Here is a 20,248-nt window from a genome sequence, read left to right as displayed (position 1 = left end):
AGGGATAAAGTACTCACTGCTTTTTGCTTTTGAGGTATAAAGTACTCACTGTTGTTCACTTTTGAGGGAGAAAGTACTCACTGTTGCTATCTTTTGAGGTATAAAGTACTCACTGTTGCTATCTTTTGAAGGAGAAAGTACTCACTGTTTTTCACTTTTGAGGGAGAAAGTACTCACTGTTGTTAGCTTTTGAGGGATAAAGTACTAACTGTTGTTAGCTTTTGAGGGATAATGTACTCACTGTTTTTAGCTTTTGAGGGATAAAGTACTCATTGTTGCTAGTTTTTGAGGGAGAAGGTACTCAATTTTGTTAGCTTTTGAGGGATAAAGTACTCACTATTTGCCTTTGAGGGAGAAAGTAGTCACTGTTGTTAGCTTTTGAAGAAGAAAGTACTCACTGGTGTTGATGAGGAACTGGTTGGAGACCCCAGGGTGGTCCACGTCATGGATGGCTGCCGCAAAGACGGCCGCCAAGATCTCCAGATCCGTGAAGACGGCCTATGATTGGACAGGACGAGAGTCAGGGGCAGAGCAAAAGGAAAGGAAACCGGAGAGACTTGATGAGTTTTCCACATTGATAGTAAAAGGCTTCACATTGTAGTAAAAAAAAAATCTGCTTGGCAAGATAGAGTAACACATTCATCTGGTCGTAACTCATTATTGTGTGACCTATCTAGGTTGAGCAGCGATGACATATTTCGGTTGAGTGGTGTCACTTGCTCGTATACATGATTTATTATGACTTTAAGGTCTGTTATGGGAGATGGTGTTTGTCACTCCCTTTAGTCGGCATATTCAAAACAAATCAAGAAGACATGTTGCTAGAGAACAGAATCGTAATTCAAGATCCGACTGGATAAACAGCAGATGAAAAAAGCAACAACACTGAGCATTTCAGCTACAGAGGTCTAAAAGGCAAACATGCAGTCAAGCTGTGGCTGCGGGCTTTATCATTTGGGCTGATGTGAACTAGGTCTCTGACAATACGTGGAGGAAGAGAGGGAGAGGAGGGAGAAGAGAAAACAGCAGTATAATAAGTAGAGCTAGGTCAGGTGACTTACGTCCAGAGCGGGTGTAGAGAGCAGGATGTGTGTGGACTGGGCCACGTCTGCAGCGTGGAGGCTGTTGTGGTATTCTACGTCTGAGTGGTAGTGGGCCTCCAGGGTCATCATGAAGGTCACGAAGGTGTCCGTGGGGATTTTAAATGTATTCATCAGGTCTCGCTCCTGCACGGGACACACACGGGACATGTAACACACAACCTGAGTAAAACATCAACCTATCAACCTGAGTAAAACATCAACCTGAGTAAAACATCACCCTGAGTAAAACATCAACCTGAGTAAAACATCAACCTGAGTAAAACATCAACCTATCAACCTGAGTAAAACATCAACCTGAGTAAAACATCAACCTGACTAAAACATCAACCTGAGTAAAACATCAACCTGGGTAAAACATTCATCCTCATGACTAGATGTTTATACTACAGTAGTGATCATTCAGATTCTCACCCAGAAGATGAGGATACATTAAGTCAACACAGACAACTGATATACACTACTATAGGCTGTGTGCTGGCGAACCACCCCTGGTGTGTGTGTGTGTGTGTGTGTGTGTGTGTGTGTGTGTGTGTGTGTGTGTGTGTGTGTGTGCGTTTGCGTGCGTGCGCCTGCAGGGGAAACACTGCACTCTGACAGTAACGGAAGAGGAAGAAGAGAAAGAGGAAGAACACTGACCTGGAAGATGGTGTACATGGTGCATGTGAGCGGGCGGTTGTGGGAGTGCTCGGCCACCCTGAAGATGTTCAAACCCCACTTGTTAATGTTCTCAAGGTCCTGAGAGAGAGATTAACATTTTCAATTTACCAATCAAAAAATGCTATTTATTTTGAACGAGTCTTGAATCTGAAGTTCCCTTAATTTCCTAAATTGAATTTAAATAGAATAAACCTCCTCTGGGGTGAATTAAATGAGGTGAAACATTCTGAATGTTGCAGAAAGAAATGGAATGAATAGAGATGACATGATTCCCTATTCTACATGAAAGACAGTCATACCAGTGCTAGACAATACATTTATATGTATTGTGTAACAGTGTATCCTCCTGTGCAGGCCCATAGTGTTTATTAATACAGACTTCCCCAGTACCTTAGACAGCAGGTCCTCCTGATCTGTCTTGACCCCAAAGCGGCTGATGCTGCTGCCTTGGAGCCCAGTGGAATGGTTGAGCTTCCGGACCCCGCTGATCTGGGTCAAGGTCCCCTGACCCTCCAGCTGGGTCTGGTGGTGGGGTCTCTTCTTCCACTCTCTGGTCTTGGCCATGGGGCACGGTAATTCCAACTCATTCTGCTTGTCTGCAGGGAGGGAGGGATGGAGGTTAAACTACTGCACCGTAAAATGAAAATACAGACTTGCAAACAACAATGGTGAAGTCATGATCGCAGAGCATAACATTTATATTGATATGTACATTTATAAAGCACAATGTATGTGCTTATGGACATCTACCTCGATATGGCACATTCATTTATTATTTAAATACCAACAACAAACGTGAGAGGGATGCTATAGATGTAGGATCTTAATTTGACTGGTTTCTCACAGCAGGAAAATAATTCTTCAACAACAGTACATGATTAATTATTGTGTGGATTATAATTAATTTACATTTTTTGTATGGGCTGATACATTTTCAAGTGGATATTATACACTTTAGAAGCCTTTTAAACCTTGAATACACTATAAGTTTGCATTTTCTGCTGTGTAGGAAATCTCCTTCAACAGCAGGGTGATCAAATTAAGATCCAACATCTGTATATGACTATGTATCAGTGGTCTGTATTAGTTTCCTTACAGACACGCATTTCATTTGTCACACCCCTGACCAGACCTTCCTTCCAGTCTACTGATAGTCATCAATTAGCATGGCAATCAATCCCTTCTGCTAGCTCTCACGCATCTCTGTCACTCTCCTTTCCCTTATCTGTTCTTCTCCAGGGAACATCCAGAAGCAAATAGCCAACAAGTAGCAAACACTTTATTAATGACTTATGACGAAGAAATAACCTGTTACAAATCAGCTATTGAGAAATTCCTGGAACTTCCCATAATATTTAATGAGGCATCAATTCCAAGTAGAGTAGTGAATGAATACTGTTGTGGATAAATAAAAGTGAACGAATACTGTTATGGATAAATACAAGAAAAGTGATTGAATACTGTTGTGGATAAATAAAAGGCTTTTTTTTCCAAACCATAACAATCCGTAGAATGTGTCATATTAAGCAGAATAGTTTGGAGGAGGGGCTGGGCAGTATGCAGGTGGCTTGTTGTGGTGGCGGTGAAGTGACCTCTCTTGAGGCGCTACATGTGAGTAACACGTGGTGTGTGTGTGTGTGTGTGTGTGTGTGTGTGTGTGTGTTGTTTCACACACTACTCTATTCTCTATGAGGCATAGAGATGGTTTGCCTCAACCTGACAGGTGCATGCATCAATGCAGAACACAAAACAATTTTGGTCTCCATCTCCCTCTCCCTCTCTCTGCAGTGAGAGAGGGAACACTCCAGAGTCCCTGGGAAGGGTAGAAGGTCTCCCTCTCCCTCTCTCTGCAGTGAGAGAGGGAACACTCCAGAGTCCCTGGGAAGGGTAGAAGGTCTCCCTCTCCCTCTATCTGCAGTGAGAGAGGGAACACTCCAGAGTCCCTGGGAAGGGTAGAAGGTCTCCCTCTCCCTCTCTCTGCAGTGAGAGAGGGAACACTCCAGAGTCCCTGGGAAGGGTAGAAGCTCTCCCTCTCTCTGCAGTGAGAGAGGGAACACTCCAGCAGACCAGATCTGACTGGTTTGAAACTAGTGCAGAGCAACTCCACACCGATACCCCACTCTGCAACATCTCTTTCTCTCTCTCTCTGTCCCTCCAGCCTTTTCAATCCTCCTGCTTAATCAGGTATTCCTTCTTTCTCATTCTCTCGGTGGAGAAGCCAATAATAGCCAAAACATCCCCATTCAGGTTGAGGAGGAACATTTAGTGTCCATCCATCAAAGCAGTGGAATAAATAATATGTGTTATTTAGTTTCAAGTGTACTTGTACTGTATGTAATAGTGTGTGTGTTGACTTACCAAGGAAGGTGTTGGAGATGAACTCTGACACCTGGTTGCCGGAGCGACTCATCTCCGACAGGTGCGTCAGCTCCCGGTTCAACATCCTCTTGAACTGGGGAGACACAAAATGACACAACACCATGTTAGATAGCCATTAGATAGACTCTGTATCTCAGTTGGTAGAGCATGGAGCTTGCAATTCCAGGAAAGTGGGTTTGTTCCCCGGGCCTACTCGTATATAAATGTATGCATGCATGACTAAGTCACTTTGGATAAAAGCGTTTGCTGAAATGGCATATATTGTTGTTTTATTATTATATAGACTGTATGAAAACCAATAGGAAATGGCTGCCCCGGGTAGTGGCATCAACTGTGTCCTCTTGAATAGGAGTAACAGAAAAGGAGGACAACACTAGGTTAGATACACGACACGTACACCAGCGTTTCCCAAACTCAGTCCTCGGGATCCCAAGGGATTTAAATCAGCTGATTTAAATCATCAACTAATCATCAAGCTTTGATAACTGCTGTGTTAGACCAACAAGACAATGAACTGAGTAACATGACAGCACACCATTTAACTGTAGATATACTGCATATAGACCAGCAAGGCAATGAACTAAGTAACATCACAGGACACCATTTAACTGTAGATATACTGCATATAGACCAGCAAGACAATGAACTGAGTAACATGACAGGACACCATTTAACTGTAGATATACTGCATATAGACCAACAAGACATCTAAAAGGGGAAACAGAAAATGACACAACACCGTATTAGGTATACTCAATGGAGACCAACAGGATATGGCTGTCCCGGGGGTAGCATAAATAGTTTCCTGGAACTTTCCGTTGACATGGGAGTATTGGACCCCAAGGGAATAGGCTTGTTTGTTTGATACCATATAAGGATGAAGTCTTCTTATTGGGTATAGGCTTTATGACAGACCTGTTTTGAGATATTTGGTAAACAAATCAACCATTTCTAGATAAATATGTACAGCATAGGGTCAGATTCAACCAAACTACTGCAGTAGGTAGTCAACCAAACTACTGCAGTAGGTAGTCAACCAAACTACTGCAGTAGGTAGTCAACCAAACTACTGCAGTAGGTATTCAACCAAACTACTGCAGTAGGTATTCAGCCAAACTACTGCAGTAGGTAGTCAACCAAACTACTGCAGTAGGTATTCAACCAAACTACTGCTTCTCTCTCTCCCTCCCTCCTCTCCCATTCTCTTACTTTCTCCCTTACCCCCTCCTTTCCCTCTCTTACCCCCTCCTTTCCCTCTCTTACCCCTCCTTTCCCTCTCTTACCCCCTCCTTTCCCTCTCTTACCCCCTCCTTTCCCTCTTTTACCCCCTCCTTTCCCTCTCTTACCCCTCCTTTCCCTCTCTCACCCCCTCCTTTCCCTCTCTTACCCCCTCCTTTCCCTCACTCCTCACTTTTAGTCCCCAACAGACACAGTCTTCATTCGTCTTAATATGTCTAGCGCCATCAATGTTTACTGTTATTTTATATCCATTGAGAAGTATGGGGGGTTGTTAATGGAGTTACCAGACTACTTGTTTGTTTTTCACTACAAAAACTACAACAGAAGGAGAGAAAGATGGTGGGAGGGAATGAGAGGGCTGGGTAGAGGGAGCAAACACAGGTCTCACAAATCAGCAACAACCAATTACACGACAACCTGAAAGCCATGGCAACAGAATCACGTGCACTGCACAGGCGCTCTCACAGAGGTCTTCCCTCCAAACACATCACGCTCACACGCACGCACACATTACACAGCTGAGTGAAGCCACTGCAGGTCCTCCAGCCATTGCAGGTCCTCTAGCCACTGCAGGTCCTCTAGTCTGCAGGTCCTCTAGTCAATGCAGGTCCTCTAGCCACTGCAGGTCCTCTAGTCTGCAGGTCCTCTAGTCTGCAGGTCCTCTAGTCTGCAGGTCCTCTAGTCTGCAGGTCCTCTAGTCACTGCAGGTCCTCTAGTCTGCAGGTCCTCTAGTCTGCAGGTCCTCTAGTCTGCAGGTCCTCTAGTCTGCAGGTCCTCTAGCCTGCAGGTCCTTTGCTTCATCTGAATCTCTAAATTTGTGTCTGTACACCTGTGTGTCTTCTCTGTGTGTCTTCTATTTATACGTTTGACACTACTTAACTTCAATCCAAATATGAGAAGTAATATGGTCATCTGAAAAATAGCCAATCAAATACCCTGCAGCTAATTTACACAATCTAAGAGGTTCTAGTTGTTTCGGGCAAAAAAAGCACTCCTCTTTCAGCATTGAACGGCCGTCATACTGTTATTTCCCCTTGACTGGAACCTGAACACAACCTTCAAAAAAAAAGAAGCCCGTCCGTCTTTCATAAATCAACACTTTGCCCTCACTCAACTACAAACCAAACTGTCAGAGACAGTGCATAAATCAACACTTTGCCCTCACTCAACTACAAACCAAACTGTCAGAGACAGTGCATAAATCAACACTTTGCCCTCACTCAACTACAAACCCAACTGTCAGAGACAGTGCATAAATCAACACTTTGCCCTCACTCAACTACAAACCCAACTGTCAGAGACAGTGCATAAATCAACACTTTGCCCTCACTCAACTACAAACCCAACTGTCAGAGACAGTGCATAAATCAACACTTTGCCCTCACTCAACTACAAACCCAACTGTCAGAGACAGTGTATAAATCAACACTTTGCCCTCACTCAACTACAAACCCAACTGTCAGAGACAGTGCATAAATCAACACTTTGCCCTCACTCAACTACAAACCCAACTGTCAGAGACGGTGCATAAATCCAAAGAAACCCCATGACACTTCCCCAACTGGAAATGTCGAAATCCTAAACAGATATTCCATTCAAGCAAATTTGTAATGAATTCTTTACGGAAGGCATCAAGGCACTGCATCGTGACCACTGTGACCTCTGAACTATGCGGACTATGTCTTGTGGTCATATAGACGTACGGTGGTCATACTGACATCTGTATGTACTATATGTTGACACAGGATGACAGGAACATGAGTGTGTTCGGGAGGACACACTACTCAACGTGCGCCTTCACTCACACATCCTGTTTTGTTGGACTGGGGGAACACACTCTTGTGAGACACTTGTGAGACACACTCGAAACAATACGTTGTTGTTTGGAGCTGCCAGAAATTGAGTGTACATTTGTGCGGTGAACGAGTCCTGAATAGTAACACAGTGTTAAGTGAACATACTGTATGTCATAACACACTGAATAGTCCACAAGTGCATTATTCAAAGTAGGCAGTGATAAGGTGTGTGCCACTGCAGGCTATGGAAAAACCTCAGAGCTTTCAACAGGCTCATTGTTGCAATAATGTCAATGTATTCTTTTCAGATAACCCCTATCCATCCCACCCAGTACATTATGTTGTGTGCATGAATGCACATTGATAGTTTCCCCCTTACATTGTAGGCTATAGCGCTTTGCGTGTCTGCAAAAGACTGTTCAATTACTACTTTTCTTATTAACTGGTGAACAAGTTTTCCCAAGTTTGAAACACAATATGAGATTATGATCCGACTGGCCCCGGTCTTCAAAACATAACCGTTGTGTGACTGACTGACCCTCTAGCTAGAAGAAAGACACAAAATCGGAAACGCAGAATCTAAATCCCTGGACGTAGCCTAATGCCAACCCACTGAGAAGTTCTTTGGTATTTAATAGAAGATATAATCTGTTATTATGCAATTGATTACAATATGATCCATGAATATAAAAATCCAAGCCAACAGACAAACTATTGTACTTAAATGGACTTCAAAAGACCAACGTTTAAAGTGAAGTGAACGTTTTAATTAATTATAATGGCAGCACAAGTGTATGACCCACATCCATTCATACAATCTGACAATGCACAAGTCCCTACTTTTGGACAAGTTGTTTTAAGCAATTTCCTAATTTAACTGGAATGAGAGTAGAGACTCTCTAGCAAAACAAATTCACCTGTTTCCAGTGCGTAAGCATCCCAAACGATTTCTCCTTGGTCTCAGAGCAGCATAGCCCCATTCTTGCAAAGGCAATGCCACACGTACAATATAAACTTCGCAAAACTTGAAACTTCTCAAAACTTCTCTGAAATACGTGAGCGTGTCTCTGTTTATCTTTCTGTGTCTGCTTCCTCTCTATTTTCAAGCCGATTCTCTTCTGGCGACAGTCAGAAAAATAAAGTGATAAAACCTGACTGGCTGGCTGGCCCACACAGTGACTAAGCTAAACAACTCCTCACTCAATCATAATGTAGCGCCATGCCTGTTGCCAACCCCTCCCTCCCTCCCACTTCCTCCTTGGGTGATAATTCACTGGTAAGATCCCAGCCTCCTGACATAGCCTCTGGCAATGGTCCGCAGAATCAGCACACCTAACTAGACTAAACACACCACACCTAACTAGAATAAACACACCACACCTAACTAGCCTAAACACACCACACCTACCTAGACCAAACACACCACACCTACGAAGACTAAACACACCACATCTACCTAGACTAAACACACCACACCTACGAAGACTAAACACACCACACCTACCTAGACTAAACACACCCCACCTACCTAGACTAAACACACCACACCTAACTAGACTAAACACACCACACCTACAAAGACTAAACACACCACACCTAACTAGACTAAACACACCACACCTAACTAGACTAAACACACCACATCTACCTAGACTATACACACAGCACTTAACTAGACTATACACACCACACCTACCTAGACTAAACACACCACACCTACCTAGGCTAGACACACCACACCTACCTAGACTAAACACATCTACCTAGACTAAACACACCACACCCACCTAGACTCACCACACCTACCTAGACTAAACACAACTACCTAGACGAAACACACCACATCTACCTAGACTAAACACTCCTACCTAGACTAAACACACCACACTTACCTAGACTAAAACACATCTACCTAGACTAAACACAACCACCTAGACTAAACACACCACATCTACCTAGACTAAACACACCACACCTACCAAGACTAAACACACCACGCCTACCTAGACAAAACACATCTACCTAGACTAAACACACCTACCCTGACTAAACACGCCTACCTAGACTAAACACACCACAATTACCTAGACTAAAACACAACCACCTAGACTAAACACACCACATCTACCTAGACTAAACACACCACACCTACCAAGACTAAACACACCACGCCTACCTAGACAAAACACATCTACCTAGACTAAACACACCTACCCTGACTAAACACGCCTACCTAGACTAAACACACCACAATTACCTAGACTAAAACACAACCACCTAGACTAAACACACCACACCTACCTAGACTAAAACACACCTACCTAGACTAAACACACCACGCCCACCTAGACTAAACACACCACGCCCACCTAGACTAAACACACCACACCTACCTAGACTAAACACACCACACCTACCAAGACTAAACACACCACACCTACCAAGACTAAACACACCACATATACCTAGAGTAAACACACCACATCTACCTAGACTCACCACACCTACCTAGACTAAACGCACCACAACTACCTAGACTAAACACACCACATCTATCCAGACTAAACACACCACAACTACCCAGACTAAACTCACCACACCTACCCAGACTAAACACCCTCCCTCCCACTTCCTCCTTGGGTGATAATTCACTGGTAAGATCCCAGCCTCCTGACATAGCCTCTGGCAATGGTCCGCAGAATCAGCACACCTACCTAGACTAAACACACCACACCTAACTAGAATAAACACACCACACCTAACTAGCCTAAACACACCACACCTACCTAGACCAAACACACCACACCTACGAAGACTAAACACACCACATCTACCTAGACTAAACACACCACACCTACGAAGACTAAACACACCACACCTAACTAGCCTAAACACACCACACCTACCTAGACCAAACACACCACACCTACGAAGACTAAACACACCACACCTACCTAGACCAAACACACCACACCTACGAAGACTAAACACACCACACCTACCTAGACTAAACACACCCCACCTAACTAGACTAAACACACCACACCTAACTAGACTAAACACACCACACCTACAAAGACTAAACACACCACACCTAACTAGACTAAACACACCACACCTAACTAGACTAAACACACCACATCTACCTAGACTATACACACAGCACTTAACTAGGCTAGACACACCACACCTACCTAGGCTAGACACACCACACCTACCTAGGCTAGACACACCACACCTACCTAGGCTAGACACACCACACCTACCTAGGCTAGACACACCACACCTACCTAGGCTAGACACACCACGCCCACCTAGACTAAACACACCACACCCACCTAGACTAAACACACCACACCTACCTAGACTAACCACACCTATGCTGACTAAACACGCCTACCTAGACTAAGCACACCACAATTACCTAGACTAAAACACACCTACCTAGACTAAGCACAACTACCTAGACTAAACACACCACAACTACCTAGACTAAACACATCTACCTAGACTAAACACACCACACCCACCTAGACTCACCACACCTACCTAGACTAAACACTCCTACCTAGACTAAACACACCACACTTACCTAGACAAAAACACATCTACCTAGACTAAACACAACCACCTAGACTAAACACACCACATCTACCTAGACTAAACACACCACACCTACCTAGACTAAACACTCCTACCTAGACTAAACACACCACACTTACCTAGACAAAAACACATCTACCTAGACAAAACACATCTACCTAGACTAAACACACCTACCCTGACTAAACACGCCTACCTAGACTAAACACACCACAATTACCTAGACTAAAACACAACCACCTAGACTAAACACACCACACCTACATAGACTAAAACACACCTACCTAGACTAAACACACCACGCCCACCTAGACTAAACACACCACGCCCACCTAGACTAAACACACCACACCTACCTAGACTAAACACACCACACCTACCAAGACTAAACACACCACACCTACCAAGACTAAACACACCACATATACCTAGAGTAAACACACCACAGTTACCTAGACTCACCACACCTACCTAGACTAAACGCACCACAACTACCTAGACTAAACACACCACATCTATCCAGACTAAACACACCACAACTACCCATACTAAACACACCACAACTACCTAGACTAAACTCACCACACCTACCTAGACTAAACACACCACAACTACCCAGACTAAACTCACCACACCTACCCAGACTAAACACACCACACCTACCTAGACTAAACACACCACACCTACCTAGACTAAACTCACCACACCTACCTAGACTAAACACACCACACCTACCTAGACCAAACACACCACACCTACGAAGACTAAACACACCACACCTACCTAGACCAAACACACCACACCTACGAAGACTAAACACACCACATCTACCTAGACTAAACACACCACACCTACCTAGACTAAACACACCACACCTACCTAGACTAAACACACCCCACCTAACTAGACTAAACACACCACACCTAACTAGACTAAACACACCACACCTACAAAGACTAAACACACCACACCTAACTAGACTAAACACACCACACCTAACTAGACTAAACACACCACATCTACCTAGACTATACACACAGCACTTAACTAGGCTAGACACACCACACCTACCTAGGCTAGACACACCACACCTACCTAGGCTAGACACACCACACCTACCTAGGCTAGACACACCACACCTACCTAGGCTAGACACACCACACCTACCTAGGCTAGACACACCACGCCCACCTAGACTAAACACACCACACCCACCTAGACTAAACACACCACACCTACCTAGACTAACCACACCTATGCTGACTAAACACGCCTACCTAGACTAAGCACACCACAATTACCTAGACTAAAACACACCTACCTAGACTAAGCACAACTACCTAGACTAAACACACCACAACTACCTAGACTAAACACATCTACCTAGACTAAACACACCACACCCACCTAGACTCACCACACCTACCTAGACTAAACACTACTACCTAGACTAAACACACCACACTTACCTAGACAAAAACACATCTACCTAGACTAAACACAACCACCTAGACTAAACACACCACATCTACCTAGACTAAACACACCACACCTACCTAGACTAAACACTCCTACCTAGACTAAACACACCACACTTACCTAGACAAAAACACATCTACCTAGACAAAACACATCTACCTAGACTAAACACACCTACCCTGACTAAACACGCCTACCTAGACTAAACACACCACAATTACCTAGACTAAAACACAACCACCTAGACTAAACACACCACACCTACATAGACTAAAACACACCTACCTAGACTAAACACACCACGCCCACCTAGACTAAACACACCACGCCCACCTAGACTAAACACACCACACCTACCTAGACTAAACACACCACACCTACCAAGACTAAACACACCACACCTACCAAGACTAAACACACCACATATACCTAGAGTAAACACACCACAGTTACCTAGACTCACCACACCTACCTAGACTAAACGCACCACAACTACCTAGACTAAACACACCACATCTATCCAGACTAAACACACCACAACTACCCATACTAAACACACCACAACTACCTAGACTAAACTCACCACACCTACCTAGACTAAACACACCACAACTACCCAGACTAAACTCACCACACCTACCCAGACTAAACACACCACACCTACCTAGACTAAACACACCACACCTACCTAGACTAAACTCACCACACCTACCTAGACTAAACTCAAAACACCTACCTAGACTAAACACACCACAACCTCCCAGACTAAATTCACACACCTACCCAGACTAAACACACCACACCTACCTAGACTAAACACACCACACCTACCTAGACTAAACACACTACATCTACCTAGACTAAACACACCACATCTACCTAGACTAAACACACCACACCTACCCAGACTAAACACACCACACCTACCTAGACTAAACACACCACATCTACCTAGACTATACACACAGCACTTAACTAGACTATACACACCACACCTACCTAGACTAAACACACCACACCTACCTAGGCTAGACACACCACACCTACCTAGGCTAGACACACCACGCCCACCTAGACTAAACACACCACGCCCACCTAGACTAAACACACCACACCTACCTAGACTAACCACACCTAAGCTGACTAAACACGCCTACCTAGACTAAGCACACCACAATTACCTAGACTAAAACACACCTACCTAGACTAAACACAACTACCTAGACTAAACACACCACAACTACCTAGACTAAACACATCTACCTAGACTAAACACACCACACCCACCTAGACTCACCACACCTACCTAGACTAAACACAACTACCTAGACGAAACACACCACATCTACCTAGACTAAACACTCCTACCTAGACTAAACACACCACACTTACCTAGACTAAAACACATCTACCTAGACTAAACACAACCACCTAGACTAAACACACCACATCTACCTAGACTAAACACACCACGCCTACCTAGACAAAACACATCTACCTAGACTAAACACACCTACCCTGACTAAACACGCCTACCTAGACTAAACACATCACAATTACCTAGACTAAAACACAACCACCTAGACTAAACACACCTACCCTGACTAAACACACCACGCCTACCTAGACATAACATATCCACTTAGACTGAACACAACACAACTACCTAGACAAAACACAACTACCTAGACTAAACACACCACAACTACCTAGACTAAACACATCTATCTATACTAAACACACCACGCCCACCTAGACTAAACACACCACACCTACCTAGACTAAACTCACCACACCTACCCAGACTAAACACACCACACCTACCTAGACTAAACTCACCACACCTACCTAGACTAAACTCAAAACACTTACCTAGACTAAACACACCACAACTACCCAGACTAAACTCACACACCTACCCAGACAAAACACACCACACCTACCTAGACTAAACACACCACACCTACCTAGACTAAACACACCACACCTACCTAGACTAAACTCACCACACCTACCTAGACTAAACTCAAAACACTTACCTAGACTAAACACACCACAACTACCCAGACTAAACTCACACACCTACCCAGACTAAACACCACACCTACCCAGACTCAACATATAGACCTAGATCTGTAATGTAGGTCAATTCTCTCATCTGTGTCAGTAATTCCGTCATTCACCGTGGCTCGTGAGTTCGAGTTTCCTACCGGCACTTGGATGCAACACTAGCCTGCAAAGCCACTCTCGCTAACATCATTCAGATGGCTGTGTTTGTCTAAGGCCCAGAATTGACCAGAGCTAACGTCAGTATGGACGTGTTGGGAACTTAATGACAGTAGAACAGAAGCTATAGGCCAGTGTGGGCCAAGCCTAGGATACACCTGTGTCCTTGGACATATATATACGTGTGTTTAGCAGATGTTATTGCGGGATAAGCGAAATGCTTGTGTTTCTAGCTCTGACAGTGCAGTAATATCTAACAACCACAGGGTGGCGCACAATTGGCCCAGCGTCGTCCAGGTTAGGCTGGGCATTGTAAATAACAATTTGTTCTTAACTGACTGGCCTAGTTAAAAAAAGGTTAAATAAATAAAAATATTTAACAAATTCACAACATATTCCCAATGCACACAAATCTAAATAAAATAATGGAATTAAGAATATATAAATATATGGATGAGCAATGTCAGAGCGGCATAGACTAAGATACAGTAGAATAGTATAGAATACAGTATATACATATGAGATAGGTAATGCAAAATATGTAAACATTATTAAAGTGACTAGTGTTCTGTTTATTAAAGTCCATGTATATAGTCAGCAGCCTCTCTGTGCTAGTGATGGCTATTTAACAATCTGATGGCCTTGAGATAGAAGCTGTTTTTCAGTCTCTCAGTCGCAGCTTTGATGCACCTGTACTGACCTCGCCTTCTGGATGATAGCGGGGTGAACAAGCAGTGGCTCGGGTGGTTGTTGTCCTTGACATCGGGTGCTGTAGCTGTCCTGGAGGGCAGGTAGTTTGCCCCCGGGATAATGGTGTTGATGTGAGCCATGACCAGCCTTTCAAAGCACTTCATGGCTACAGACGTGAGTGCTACGGGTCGGTAGTCATTTAGGCAGGTTACCTTAGCGTTCTTGGGCACAGGGACTATGGTGGTCTGCTTGAAACATGGTGGTATTACAGACTTGGTCAGGGACAAGTTGAAAATGCATTTGAAAAGAGAACAAATGCTGTTTGATCTGCATCACTGGTTCATACTATGAGATATCTGAGTAGCGTACAAACACATGCCATGTGTAGCACTGGGGGAGGTTGCACCATTCTCAACTTCCATATATCAATAAAGACTACGTGGCTCACAAGAGGACTCATCTGACTGGAGATTTGAACCTGCGACCGTCTAGCCTCCACTTCCCGGTCCTATTCCCAAAGCACTGGACTTGGGTTAACCGGCAACCATCCATCTTAAAGGCCTTTGAGTCACGGTCAACAATGGCTCCCTGTGCCATTTCTAAACGTTGAGTACTGAATGTTGTACTGACGCATGTTCAGGGTCTCTGGGCTCATTGTGTTGAATCCCAGTGACGTTAACTTCTTTGGGATAGGGGGCAGCATTTTCACTTTTGGATGAAAAGCGTGCCCAGAGTAAACTGCCTCCTACTCAGTCCCAGATGCTAATATATGCATAGTATTATTAGTATTGAATAGAAAACACTCTGAAGTTTCTAAAACTGTTTGAATTATGTCTGTGAGTATAACAGAACTCATATGGCAGGCAAAAACCCGAGGAAAAACCTGGGAAATCTGAGGTTTGTAGTTTTTGAACTCAGCCCCTATCGAATACACAGTGGGATATGGGTCATTTTGCACTTCCTAAGGCTGTCAACTGTCTTTAGAACATTGTTTCAGGATTCTACTGTGAAGGGGGGCCGGATGACAGGGGATTGAGTCAGAGGTCTGGCAGCAGCCTCGATCTCATTCACGCGCATTCACATGAGAGGTAGCTCTCGTTCCATTGCTTTTCTACAGACAATGGAATTCTCCGGTTGGAACATTATTGAACATTTATGATAAAAACATCCTAAAGATTGATTCTACACATAGTTTGATATGTTTCTACGACCAGTAATATAACTTTTTGAACTTTCTGTCCGACGTTCGGCTGGACCTGAGCGCACGTTTGGATTTGTTTACCAAATGCCCTAACAAAAGAAGCTATTTGAACATAAAGTTCATAATTTATCAAACAAATCAAACATTTATTGTGGAACTGGGATTCCTGGGAGTGCATTCTGATGAAGATCATCAAAGGTAAGTGAATATCTATAATGCTATTTCTGACTAATGTTGACTGCGCAACATGGCGGATATTTTTTTGGGCTGGTTTGGGCTCTGAGCTCCATACTCAGACGATTGAATGGTATGCTTTTTCCGTAAAGTTTTTTTGAAATCTGACACAGCATTTGCATTAAGGAGAAGTGTATGTAATGTTCCATGCATAACACTTGAATTATCATCAACATTTATAATGAGTATTTCTGTAAATTCCTGTGGCTCTCTGCAAAATCACTGCATGTTTTGGAACTACTGAACATAATACGCCAAGGTAAAATGAGATTTTTGGATATAAATATGCACTTTATTGAACAAAACATACATGTATTGTGTAACATGATGTCCTATGAGTGTCATCTGATGAAGATCATCAAAGGTTAGTGATTAATTGTATCTCTATTTGTGCTTTTTGTGACTCCTCTCTTTGGCTGGAAAAATGGCTGGGTTTTTCTGTGACTTGGTGGTAACCTAACATAATCGTTTGTGGAGCTTTCACTGTAAAGCATTTTTGAAATCAGACACTATGGCTGGATTAACGAGAATTATATATTTAAAATGGTGCCTAATACTTGTATGTTTGAGAAATTTGATTTATGAGATTTCTGTTGATTTATATTTGGCGCCCTGCAATTTCATTGGCTGTTGGTGAGGGGTTCCACTAGCGGAATGGGGTTCCGGAACCCAGTCCTAGACAGGTTAATAATGGTAGAGGGAGGCTAAGTGACGTTAATAACAGTAGAGAGAGTCTGTAGGGACTCCTTGCCATTGTAGTCTGGTGGCCTGGCTGGGAGAAGAGAAGGGAGAGGGAGGAGAAGGGGAGGGAGAATATGGGAGGAGGAGGGGAAGGAGAAGATGGAGAAGTGGAGGGAGAAGAAGTGGAGGGAGAAGAAGAGGAGGGAGAAGAAGAGGGAGAAGAAGAGGGAGAAGAGGGGAGAGGGAGAAGAGGGGGAGAGGGAGAAGAGGAGGGAGTAGTCGGGGGAGAGGGCGAAGAGGAGGGAGGAGAAGGGGGAGAGGGAGGAGAGTGAGAAGAGGGGGTGAGGGAGAAGAGGGAGGAGAGGGAGAAGGGGGATAGAAGAGGAAGAAATAGTGGGGGGAGAGGGAGAAGAGGGGAGAGAGGGAGAAGAGGGGGTAAAAGAGGAGGGAGTAGTGGGGGGAGAGGGAGGAGAGGGAGAAGAGGGGGGTGAAGAGGGGGAGGAGAGGGAGAAGAGGGGGTAGAAGAGGGAGAAGAGGGGGGTGAGGGAGAAGAGGGCGGAGAGGGAGAAGAGGGGGGAGAAGAGGGGGGTGAGGGAGAAGAGGGAGGAGAGGGAGAAGAGGGGGTAGAAGAGGAGGGAGTAGTGGGGGGAGAGGAAAAAGAGGGAGGATAGGGGGTAGAAGAGGAAGGAGTAGTGGGGGAGAGGGAGAAGAGGAGGTTGAAGAGGAGGGAGTAGTGGGGGGAGAGGGAGGAGAGTGAGGGAGAAGAGGAGGGAGTAGTGGGGTGAGAGGGAGGAGAGTGAGAAGAGGGGGGTGAGGGAGAAGAGGGAGGAGAGAGAGAAGAGGGGGTAGAAGAGGAAGGAATAGTGGGGGGAGAGGGAGAAGAGGGGAGAGAGGGAGAAGAGGGGGTAAAAGAGGGGGGTGAGGGAGAAGAGGGAGGAGAGGGAGAAGAGGGGGGAGAAGAGGGGGGTGAGGGAGAAGAGGGAGGAGAGGGAGAAGAGGGGGTAGAAGAGGAGGGAGTAGTGGGGGGAGAGGAAAAAGAGGGAGGAGAGGGGGTAGAAGAGGAAGGAATAGTGGGGGGAGAGGGAGAAGAGGGGAGAGAGGGAGAAGAGGGGGTAAAAGAGGAGGGAGTAGTGGGGCGAGAGGGAGAAGAGGAGAGTGAAGAGGAGGGAGTAGTGGGGGGAGAGGGAGAAGTGGGGATAGAGGGAGAAGAGGGGGCAAAAGAGGAGGGAGTAGTGGGGCGAGAGGGAGAAGAGGAGGGTGAAGAGGAGGGAGTAGTGGGGCTAGAGGGAGAAGAGGAGGGTGAAGAGGAGGGAGTAGTGGGGGGAGAGGGAGGAGAGTAAGGAGAGGGGGTGAGGGAGAAGAGGGAGGAGAGGGAGAAGAGAGGGGAGAAGAGGAGGGAGTAGTGGGGGGAGAGGGAGGAGAGTGAGAGAGGGAGAAGATGATGGAGAAGAGGAGGAGAGGGAGAAGAGGGAGGAGAGGGGGTAGAAGAGGAAGGAGTAGTGGAGGGAGAGGGAGAAGAGTAGGGTGAAGAGGAGGGAGAAGAAGAGGGAGAAGAGGGGAGAGGGAGAAGAGGGGGAGAGGGAGAAGAGGAGGGAGTAGTCGGGGGAGAGGGCGAAGAGGAGGGAGGAGAAGGGGGAGAGGGAGGAGAGTGAGAAGAGGGGGTGAGGGAGAAGAGGGAGGAGAGGGAGAAGGGGGATAGAAGAGGAAGAAATAGTGGGGGGAGAGGGAGAAGAGGGGAGAGAGGGAGAAGAGGGGGTAAAAGAGGAGGGAGTAGTGGGGGGAGAGGGAGGAGAGGGAGAAGAGGGGGTAGAAGAGGGAGAAGAGGGGGGTGAGGGAGAAGAGGGCGGAGAGGGAGAAGAGGGGGGAGAAGAGGGGGGTGAGGGAGAAGAGGGAGGAGAGGGAGAAGAGGGGGTAGAAGAGGAGGGAGTAGTGGGGGGAGAGGAAAAAGAGGGAGGATAGGGGGTAGAAGAGGAAGGAGTAGTGGGGGAGAGGGAGAAGAGGAGGTTGAAGAGGAGGGAGTAGTGGGGTGAGAGGGAGGAGAGGGAGAAGAGGGGGGAGGAGAGGGAGAAGAGGGGGTAGAAGAGGGAGAAGAGGGGGGTGAGGGAGAAGAGGGCGGAGAGGGAGAAGAGGGGGGAGAAGAGGGGGGTGAGGGAGAAGAGGGAGGAGAGGGAGAAGAGGGGGTAGAAGAGGAGGGAGTAGTGGGGGGAGAGGAAAAAGAGGGAGGATAGGGGGTAGAAGAGGAAGGAGTAGTGGGGGAGAGGGAGAAGAGGAGGTTGAAGAGGAGGGAGTAGTGGGGGGAGAGGGAGGAGAGTGAGGGAGAAGAGGAGGGAGTAGTGGGGTGAGAGGGAGGAGAGTGAGAAGAGGGGGGTGAGGGAGAAGAGGGAGGAGAGAGAGAAGAGGGGGTAGAAGAGGAAGGAATAGTGGGGGGAGAGGGAGAAGAGGGGAGAGAGGGAGAAGAGGGGGTAAAAGAGGGGGGTGAGGGAGAAGAGGGAGGAGAGGGAGAAGAGGGGGAGAAGAGGGGGGTGAGGGAGAAGAGGGAGGAGAGGGAGAAGAGGGGGTAGAAGAGGAGGGAGTAGTGGGGGGAGAGGAAAAAGAGGGAGGAGAGGGGGTAGAAGAGGAAGGAATAGTGGGGGGAGAGGGAGAAGAGGGGAGAGAGGGAGAAGAGGGGGTAAAAGAGGAGGGAGTAGTGGGGCGAGAGGGAGAAGAGGAGAGTGAAGAGGAGGGAGTAGTGGGGGGAGAGGGAGAAGTGGGGATAGAGGGAGAAGAGGGGGCAAAAGAGGAGGGAGTAGTGGGGCGAGAGGGAGAAGAGGAGGGTGAAGAGGAGGGAGTAGTGGGGCTAGAGGGAGAAGAGGAGGGTGAAGAGGAGGGAGTAGTGGGGGGAGAGGGAGGAGAGTAAGGAGAGGGGGTGAGGGAGAAGAGGGAGGAGAGGGAGAAGAGAGGGGAGAAGAGGAGGGAGTAGT

The 20,248-nt window shown here is 45.9% G+C and overlaps 1 protein-coding gene across 1 annotated transcript; it reads right to left on the bottom strand.

The window, feature by feature from the left end:
- Nucleotides 1–398: 398 nt before the first annotated feature.
- LOC139400990 (3',5'-cyclic-AMP phosphodiesterase 4B-like) lies at nt 399–8,267 on the bottom strand (the record flags this gene model as incomplete). The annotated part of the gene is made up of 6 exons (XM_071145513.1): nt 8,092–8,267; nt 4,119–4,212; nt 2,151–2,356; nt 1,740–1,838; nt 1,062–1,226; nt 399–498 (listed from the first exon to the last, which is right to left on the bottom strand). Coding segments are annotated over exons 1-6 (727 nt in total), but the record flags the coding sequence as incomplete, so codon positions are not given.
- Nucleotides 8,268–20,248: the final 11,981 nt, after the last annotated feature.

This window comes from Oncorhynchus clarkii, unplaced genomic scaffold (assembly GCF_045791955.1).
Source record: "Oncorhynchus clarkii lewisi isolate Uvic-CL-2024 unplaced genomic scaffold, UVic_Ocla_1.0 unplaced_contig_6395_pilon_pilon, whole genome shotgun sequence".
NCBI lineage: Eukaryota > Metazoa > Chordata > Actinopteri > Salmoniformes > Salmonidae > Oncorhynchus > Oncorhynchus clarkii.
Note: the sequence above shows the minus strand (reverse complement) of the source record. Positions and strands in the feature narration are given on the sequence as shown.